At 40.4% G+C, this 9,788-nt stretch overlaps 1 protein-coding gene across 1 annotated transcript in view; it reads right to left on the reverse strand.

Annotated features, from left to right (window-relative positions):
- ARHGEF38 (Rho guanine nucleotide exchange factor 38) overlaps window positions 1-8,634 on the reverse strand; it is a 127,144-nt gene extending 118,510 nt beyond the window's left edge. The window contains exon 1 of the mRNA XM_081812036.1: window positions 8,247-8,634. Coding sequence (XP_081668162.1) covers window positions 8,247-8,442 — 196 coding nt within the window. The 5' untranslated portion in view covers window positions 8,443-8,634. The remainder of the gene's footprint in view (window positions 1-8,246) is intronic.
- Between the last annotated feature and the right edge of the window lie 1,154 nt (window positions 8,635-9,788).

A 9,788-nucleotide genomic window follows, 5' to 3' on the forward strand; every position in this document is an offset into this window, starting at 1 on the left:
GAGTGTTCCATTTATTCTCTGATTCATTAATCAAGAACAAAATTGTTCAGAACAACCTAGGACAAAGGCTTTTAATCATAACACTATTTTCCTGCTACATTTAAGATTCCCAATTTAGGCTGACTTCATAGAATTCTATGGAAATACCACCTACCAGATAATGAGCTGCTTGTTCCCAGTATATGATTCTTTTTTTTTTCATTTGCACATGCATACACCACCACCCCTACTCCCACCCACCCCATCCCCATTGCTGTAGGGTTCTCAGGGTTTGGGTTGTATATTAGTTTTTGAGATGCAAATAAATAAATGACAGCAAGCATAAAATTAAAGAAATAGTGTCAAGATAATCAAGGAAGAGGGAAATGGAGATCACCAAGCTATACTATAGGGCAGGCTTGCTTAACCTAACTTTGTAATTTTGTTTCCTGACAATTAGACAAAAAGAGCATTTATTAAACAGTAACACTCCTGCAGGGGAGTGTCACAATAATTCCAAAGAAAGGATATGTATTCCAAAGTGAAAAATTTAATAGGTCAGGCTTTAGCATCGTAGCAGAGGAATGTCACCACATTACAAAACATGTACCGCAATCCTCAAATTGCTTTGACTTCTTGTTACTAATAAACCATACAGATGAATACCTACAAAGTCAATGAATCAGATGCATCCTATTTGCAAATATCGAAAGCACCTGCATTCTGATCCAAGCTCTACTACCTGAAGGAGTTTAGGACATGACACCCCAAAATATGCTGCATTGGTATATTGATGATTTGGAGCTGAAGGCACTTGATAAACAGCAAGTTCAGGGAGAGGCTTTCTCTGCACTCCCTCTATCTGCCTAAAGACAGATCCTCCAAAAGGAACTCAACTGGCATAAATCCTCTCCTCAAGAGTTTCATCAACTGGGGAATATTGACTCTTACCATTGGAGAGAAAACTAGAAGTTGACACCACACCCAGAAAAACTTTGTCACAAACTATTACCTCCCCGTCTGTTCTTCTCAGGACCCAGTCATCTTTCCTAAAATGATTTACTCTCCCCTACATTTCCATTTCCCATCCACACTATGCTGCTATATAAGCTCTCAAATCTCATCATTTTGGGGGTGTGCACTTTTTTCCCCCTGTGATGCCCCCCAGCAGGTAACATTTAAAATTAATACACTTGTATACCTTTTCTCCTATTGATCTGCCTGTTGTCAATTTATTTCATAGACCCAGCTATTGATCCCAGGAGGGTAGAGGGAAGTCTGTCCTTCCCTATGCACCTGTTTTTTCAACTATGAGACCAGAACTGAAAAGGTGCTGGGATTAAATAATAATGTGTGAAAGTCTCCAGGCCAGCACAGTTGCAAGCAGATGACAGTCTCTCCTCTCTTCCTTTCCTTCCCTCTTGTTCTTCATACCTAGTATAGAGTAAGGGCCTATCTCAAACAGAGCTTACAACCAAAAGCCACTCATAAGCAGCCTCCCTTGAGTGTATAAATGGAGGCCAACACATCATGTCTACATATTTAACAATTGTGAGTCAAGCTGGCAAACTGTTAAATAAAATATGTTATATCTTTCTATGTTGGTAAATATACCTTCATAATAATCTGGGAGGCCAAGTTCAAATTTAGATTTTTCAGCTCCTTCAGAGTTTCATGCCAAAATCTAGTAGGAGGACCTGGGGTACACTCACCTTCCCAAGTCCTGAGGCCTGTATCCCTACTCTTCCTCTCCCCGCTCTCTCCCTCCCACAAGGGGCCCCGTAGGTATGATGTGAATACCCCAGCTTGATCAAGCTCCAGACACACCTCCATAATCAACTGCCCCTCAGGCTCAAGAGTCTGCACACCAGCAACCATAATCTGCCCTGAGGAAGCTGGGAGGGGAAGGGGTCCCAGCAGACCTTGGAGCCACTACTGGGGCCTGTTGAACAGAAAGTTCCATGGTCCCAGGTACCCTGAACTTGGTCTAGAAATAAAGGTAAGGTTCTCACATAGTCAGTAACTTTGGCCCCACGGACTCCTCACCTTCTTGGTGGCAAGGGGGCCACAGAGGGGCACTTTAAGGCATAACCTGAAGCCAAGTCTTGCCTGGTTCTAAGGGTGATATTGCTTACAAGTTCAGCAGTTCTTGCAATAATTTCACGCTTCCCAGGAAATCAATATCCACAAAAGTACTGAAGTTAGCATGATTATGTCAAGAAAAGGTAATTCTATAAAAAGAGGGTTTTTTTAATCCTTTCCTGTATCTACAGAAACAAATATGAATGTAGCTTAAATCTTAGCCATCTTTCCCCAACTCTATCATTATTTTAAGGTACATTTCTATTCTTGCTTCATACATCTGAATTCCCTCTTTCTCTCCTCTCTCTCTCCCTCCCTCCCTACTACCCCTCCCCAACACACTCCTCTCGCTTGCTCCTTCCCTCCCCGCCACACCTCCTCCTCTCCCTCTTCCTCTCTCCTTCCTTCCTTTCTTCCATTCCTCCCTCCTTCCCTCTTGATTTCTCATTTCTTGTTTTGATAAATTCATAATTTTTGTGGACAAAAAAATACAATTAGAAGCTGGATTTGCTACTTTCAAGAAAGTTATATCTAGTGTCCCATAAGTAGAACACAGGAATAAATTTTCTTGTCACAATGTGGTTGTAGTGGAACAGCTCCAACTTCTTGATTCTTGGGACTCACCCTTTATTTAATTCAAATAACTCTTCCCCAAACCATAAAATACCTTTACTAAAAAAGGAGGAAAGTAATATATCATGCTTTTTTTGGCTTCTATGTGTGTGATGAGACAGAAATTACTCAGATTTACAAGTGTCTTGACTTTTATAAAGATTTACCCTTCAAAATATGAAAAACACCTTATTTACACTCGTGTTACATTACTGATCCAAGTATTTCCCACTTCACTAAAGGGCGTACAGAGGCACGTAAAAAAAGACTTACTAAATACTCAGAGAACAGGAGGAACACAAACGGCTTGTAGCACTAAGAGAGAAACATGCTCAGACAGCTACACAATTAGTTTTATTCTACCCTTCACTAGACCAAATTACCAAATCTCCCAATGTTAACTATACCTCCTGCTCACTTACAGATTGGTTTGTATTCTTAAAAATCATTACCAGTGAAATGTTCCCATAATCTTACCACATCTAACTTATTATTTGAGCCATTTGTCTTCGTCCTGCAATATATGTTATTCTGTATAACTTTCATCAGTAGGTTGGTTCCTTATCATCACCACAGTAAAAACACTTCAGGCTTTTATAAAAACAACCAAGCAATCCTTTCTTAATAAGAATGATATAATAGTCTTTGAATAAAAAAAAAAGAAAGAAAAGAAAAGACCACGGACCTATTATGAATTGGAGATGTGGATTTGACTTGTGTTATCAGCAACAGTAATGACATTTTACCCATCAGCTCTCACTCTTTCACCTGATACTTGACAAGAAAGAACGTACATAGGCCAAAAAATTAACCAGAGGTTTAGTATGGCCATATAGAATAAAAGTACTGACCCACTGTCTTAATTAGTTTGGGCTGCTACAACAAATATACCATAGATTGGATGGCTTAAACAACAAACATTTATTTTCTCTTAGTTCTGGAGGCTGGGAAGTCCAAGTTTAAGGCAGATCCAGTGCCTGATAAGGGCCCATTTCCTAGCTGACAGATGACTGTCTTTTCAGACCCTCACATGACAGAGAAAAGAGAGAGAGGGAGCGAGGTCTCTCATGCTTGTTCTTATAAGGTACTAATCCCATTCAGCAGGGTTTTACCCTCACGACCTGATTATCTCCCCAAAACCCACCTCCAAATAACATCCTATTGAGGATTAGGCTTCAACATGTAAATTTGGAGGGGACATAAACATTCATCCCATATCACCCACACTGAGGCCTGTAATATCAGTCATATCAATCATGTAGGGTTTTCAGAAAAGGCTGCTGAATGTTAATCAATAAACATTTTATAAAAAGTTTTAATCATTACAGAAATATGTCTCAAGTACACATACACAACTATATTTACATACTGTAGATAGATTAGATAATCTGCATACATACAGAAACACTTGTACATAACTTTTAAATTAGGCATATTTCAAATGTATAGTTCACACATATAACCATACACAAAATCATTTCCCAAAGAAAAGAGTTTTAATATATCAGCCAGTAAGTTTCCCCTGCCTTGATCACTCTCCGTGATTCCCCAGTAAAATGGCAATGAGGAGCTGAGCTGGCTGGGAAGGTAAGGTGATGCAGCTCTTGTGATGAATGGAAGAAGAGGAATGAGCTGAAGTAGGGTCTGCTGTGCTCTAAAATGTAGAATCAGGAATGAAATAGGCTTCCACTGAGAATTATTTGTTATCTAGGCAACACTGTACATTTTCATCCCTAATATGTTTATTTCTTTTTTACCGAAGAATCATCTTTATTAATGGAGACATGTATCCTCACATTCAAAGATACAAGGGCTATTAATTCAGGCTCCGAGGCCTTTCCTCACACTGATTCCCTACCTGGACCAGCTCGTTCAAGTCATTCATTCTATTTGAAAGATACTGAATGCTTATGGTGTGCTGGGCATGATTCTAAGTGTAGAGATGGAACAGTTACCAAGACAGATAGGGTCTCTTTCATGGAGTGGGGGATGAGAGATGGGAGGACAAGTGGGAGTCAATAATAGGCAATAAACAAGGAAACAAACTACCTAATTTCAGACAGAGATCAGTATGATGAAGAAGTTAAACATGCTTCTCTCCCCATTCTGCTTTTCTCCTGGTGCCCACCTTATCAACTCTTGACAATGTTTTCCAACAACCTCCCCCGCCCAATCCTGAATAGACCATTTCCTCCTTTTATGGACTCATTGATCCCACCTGAATTCTTTCATGCCACTTTATTGCATTTGTTTACCTATCTTATGTTTCCAAATGAGTTTAAGCCCCTTTGGAGTAAAGGTCAGACTTTTTTTTTTTTTTTTTTAATGATTTTGTAGTTGTAATCCCTGACATATATTCTGGTTTTGTTCACCACATAACATACCCAATAAATGCCAATTAACTGAACAAATCTGTTGAAGGAATATGGGAGCTATTAAGAGTAGGCTAGCAAAGGACTATTATTGCAAAACTTGAGGCTTAATGACTATGTTGTGATCACAACCTTCTACAAAGATTTTGTGATACTCTCATTAGAACCATGTTATTTTTTAAAAGATTTATTTATTTGAGAGAGAGAGAGAGCACACACGTGCTCTCGAGTGAGGGTGGGGGTCCAGAAGGAGAGAATCTTTCAAGCAGACTCCCTGTTGAGTGAGACCCCAATGTGGGGCTTGATCTCATGACCCAGAGACCATGAGCTGAGCCAAAACCAAGAGTTGGAGACTTAACTGACTGAGCCATCCAGGTGTCCCCAGAACCATGTTCTATTGTTTAATCTAGTAGCTCTTACCCAGTGTGCCATTTTTAAAGAAATTACAATTTAGGATTCACACTACTAGAGTGATGTCAGCCAGAAAGTGAACTGAACAAATAGACTGTTTAGTATGAGTTAAGAGGTGAACCCAGGGGCACCAAAGAAAAGTCAGATTTCCCAGAACCCAGAGAATTTTCTCAAAGAGACAGAGCAGTGAACCATATTACTCAAATAACAACACAGCACTGAAGGACTCTGGCTAAATAATCTAAGGTCTTTTTTTTTTTTTTTAAGATTTTATTTATTTATTTGACAGAGAGAGACACAGCGAGAAAGGGAACACAAGCAGGGGGAGTGGGAGAGGGAGAAGCAGGCTTCCCACTGAGCAGGGAGCCTGATGCGGGGCTCGATCCCAGGACTCCCGGATCATGACCTGAGCCAAAGGCAGACACTTAACGACTGAGCCACCCAGGAGCCCCAAAGGCCTCTTTCCAGCGTTGAAAAGCTCCTTGTGACCTCACAGTAGCTTTAGGCCATCCATCGGAGGGCTCTAACCAGCTCAGCTCTTTATTCAATGCCTCCCAGGGAACTACCAGTTCCAAGATAGGCAGAGGAAAAACTCTCAGCATTGTAATAATAAAAAAAAAAACTTCTTAAGGTGATTTAGGATCCATCTGCATGATAATGGGTATAATGCAGATCAGAGTGCAAACCCAAAAGAACTGATTGCTTTGAATGTTAATGAGAAAATGTTTTCTATTGATGCCAAAGCAGTTACAGAAGAATCTTACGAAAAGCTCTATTAGGCATTAATATCAGACTTGGATTTTACTAAGAGTTACGTCTGAAAAGTGTTACTTATCAGGGGTCAACCTGTCTTACAGCTCTGACGTGCTCCTCTCCACTCCCTGATGATTTGTCTCCTACACAAACAATTCTAGGAACATGGGTTGTTAACTCCTGAGTCTTCTTCTAGCTTCAAAGACAGGATCCAACAAGGCACAGGGAAACCACAAACCTAGTGGAGTACATAAGCAGCCTGAGGTCTTCTGCAAAGTAACCAACAAACATCTGCCGTCTTGTTGTGGTCACCGATGTATTTTTTTTTTTTTTTTTTACTAAGTTTAGGAACTGAATTTCCATTTTTTATTTGCTAATGGAAAATCTGGACCAAAAAGTTGCTGAATTAGTGAATCTCAGACAGAATAAACATGTTATTAGAGATAAAGCCATGGACTTTGTTTATGTGGTCTCTTCATCAAAAGACAGAAAAAGAGTTGAAATAGATTGGTAAATTAGTAAATTTGATTAATAGAATAAAGTCTTATTCTAATTCTATCATTATTGTTCCCATTATTCCTAAAATAAAAAAATAACTATTGTTGGGAACATCCCATATTTCAGCCAATATGCCAGGTGTTTCATGTAATTATCTGATTTCATTCACCCAGCAACACTATGTGGTAAGATTCATTGTCCCACTTTCATAGATAGGGAAACTGAGGCTCAGAAATTAGAAGTAATTTGCTCAAAATCTTACAGGTCATAAGTTGAAGAGCCAGGATTGCAAGACAAATGTGTATGACTTTAAAATTTGCATTCTTGCCAACAAATCCATTGCCTTGAGAAAAGTTAATTTCAAAGATCGAACAATACCTCTCTCCCATTTTTTAAAAAGTCCTTTAAGGATTAAGACTTGACTGCATTTTAACCCTGAGCCATCAGGATTTTTTTAAAGCGTTAATTCACAGTAGTTATCTTTAAAGATTTCATTTAAATGCATTTAATTTATTTAATTAATTTGTATAACTAAGTCTGAGCATTTTTTTTTTTTTTTTTTTAGGAAAGAGATCTACTAAGTACAAATGTGTTCTATTGGTCTTTCTAGCCTCATCATAATCTGTCAGTCCAGAATGACAGCTCGTGGTGGGATTATAAGAGCTCAAACTCACAGTGTGCTCAAAGCGGGAGAGACAGGTTCTGGGGATCACATAACAGGTACCACAGTGGATACTTAAAACATTGCACAATCAACATCAAAATGAAGTTTACTCGAACAAGTGACCTTCAAGACAAAGGGAGGGAAAAGAGAGGTTGGATGGGAAGGGCTAGACATTCGGGGCCTTAAACTGACGTTTTATAATAACTGGTGTATGTCAAACTCTCTTATGACCATCACAAAATAAATTGAAGTCATTTCCTCAAAAGTCATTCAATCTAAGCATGCTAAACATCTCTTACCATATTTGGATGCCATTCGATTCACTCTAAAGGAATGAACACCTATGTGATTTTCAACAAATCCTATTATACCAACCCGATGACTGACATTCCTCATTTTTCACAGACATGATTGCAGTTTCATGCCCCTATTTAAGATAACCACAATTACTTGGATAGATCTCGTGGTGTGACATCCCACACCTATCTATTGAGAGAAACTATCTATTGTCGGTTTCTAAATCATTTGCTTTCTAGAGCTTTCCACTTATTAAATTGGCTGCAGGAGGGAGAAGGAAGGGAGGAAGACTGCAGAAAAAATATTACCCTCACCAGGAAAAAAGTATATTCAGAATAATTCAGAATTGGTTCGTTAACTATTGAAACACATAATAAATTCTTTTCCTATAATTTATGTGACATTTACTTTCATTTTCTTATTTTTAAAAATTTTCCTGTTTGCCTTATTTCCCTCCTTCCAGAGAAGATGATACTCGAATTTTCTCCTTTGCCTGAAGTCATTTCTTTGCAAATGGAAGAGTAGGAGAACGGAGCTGGCTGTGCAATAACCTAGGACAAATGATCTGTGTTGGTTACCTTGTAGTTTCTGGTTGTATTCGGTCCTGTCAGATTGGCTCCTCCTCAAGGTACCAGAGTGGTCCCCAGAAACACTGCTGTCAACCACTGTGTCGGTCTTCCTTCTCTCCAGCATATAGAGCCTGGGCCTCAAGAAGGTCAGATTCTTTTTCTTGGTGCCCATGTTCTCTTTCCCAGTGGCTTCTCTGCGCTCCATCTGAGTCAAAGGCAAGCTTTGGAGACTTGTAGGCAATGGCTCTTTGCTGCAGTGCCTCAGGGTCAGAGTTGAAGCCACCAGAGGGACGAGTTTAACTGCCCCCTTCTTACTAAACGGCTTCGCTCCGGGGTTACCTGGCTGTGACTGCCACCTGTACGGAGTCCCAGAGCTCCACCCCTATGAGGTCATTCTTCTTTATACCTAGAATCCAACAGGGGAAGCTGCCACCTGTTACCTGAGAGACCTGCAGCACAGAGCTAGGCAAAGCAGGGACTGCGCTGTCACATGCTACCGGAGCAAACAGAAATCTCATTGTGTGCAGCCACGAGGCTGGGGGTTGGGGGAAAAGGGAAGAACAGGGTGGGGCAGGCCAGAAGGGCAGCGCTCGGGAGTGTAACCTGCGGCTTGTGGGTTTAATGTGTGCCTGTGGGCGTGGACAGATGCACTGGGACACTGCATTGTGGTCTGCTCGCTGGAGGCACACAGGGGCTTGCATGGGGCTTTTAGCTAGAGTCACCCACGTGTGACCCGCAGAGTTAGTGTGTGGTGGTTAGAATTTATATCAGCATCACAACAGTGGGTACAGAATCATTTTTAAGAATTACCTGTGTGCACTCAAAAGTCATGCTTCCGATGAACATTCTCAAATTATTTACCAACAATGTATTTGCCAAACGTTGCTCCACATTCTCAAGGAAACAAGCGTTCGAATTTGAGAGGCATCTGGCCACAGGCACAAGAGGAAGAGGAAATGTCCACAGAAGCCTGGAGTCTTGATGTCTCCTGTCCATGCGTGACCCTTGCCTGAAATTCACCCTTTCATGGTCCCAACCCTGTTCTTCTCTGTTCTGCTGCTTAGGAAAATAAGCACGGTGACATCAGGGTGTGATTTCTGTAAGATCTTTTCCCTTTTCCCTTTTCATAGATGGAGTGCCAGGAAATGGCAGCTCACCTTGGGAAAAGAAGGGAAGGAAAAATGTTTGAAACTGAAGAGAGACGTGTGGAAAGTGGAAAAGACAGGGGCAGGGATTGGGAGGGTGGAAGGCAAATACTGATGGGCCTTTCATTAATTTTTTTGAAGTTGTTTTTCCTTGGAGTTACTGAGATTTCTCAAGGGGGAAATTTGCAGAAGCTCTGGGAATGCACTGAGTGTTTTGTCTGCCCTCGTTAAAGAAAAGAGAGACTCTAAGAGGAAAGTAAATTCTCTTTTATTGTAAAGGTACTGCCAAAATTCAGCTTTGCGCTGCCCCTTCTAAACCGTAGCGAAATCTTATTAGACAAGGTTTATAAATGAGGAAAAAAAGACAAAAACCATTTTCCAATCCAAGATGTGTGGGCTGAATATA

This window comes from Leptonychotes weddellii, chromosome 2 (genome assembly GCF_054177405.1).
Source record: "Leptonychotes weddellii isolate Sample4059 chromosome 2, ASM5417740v2, whole genome shotgun sequence".
Taxonomy (NCBI): domain Eukaryota; kingdom Metazoa; phylum Chordata; class Mammalia; order Carnivora; family Phocidae; genus Leptonychotes; species Leptonychotes weddellii.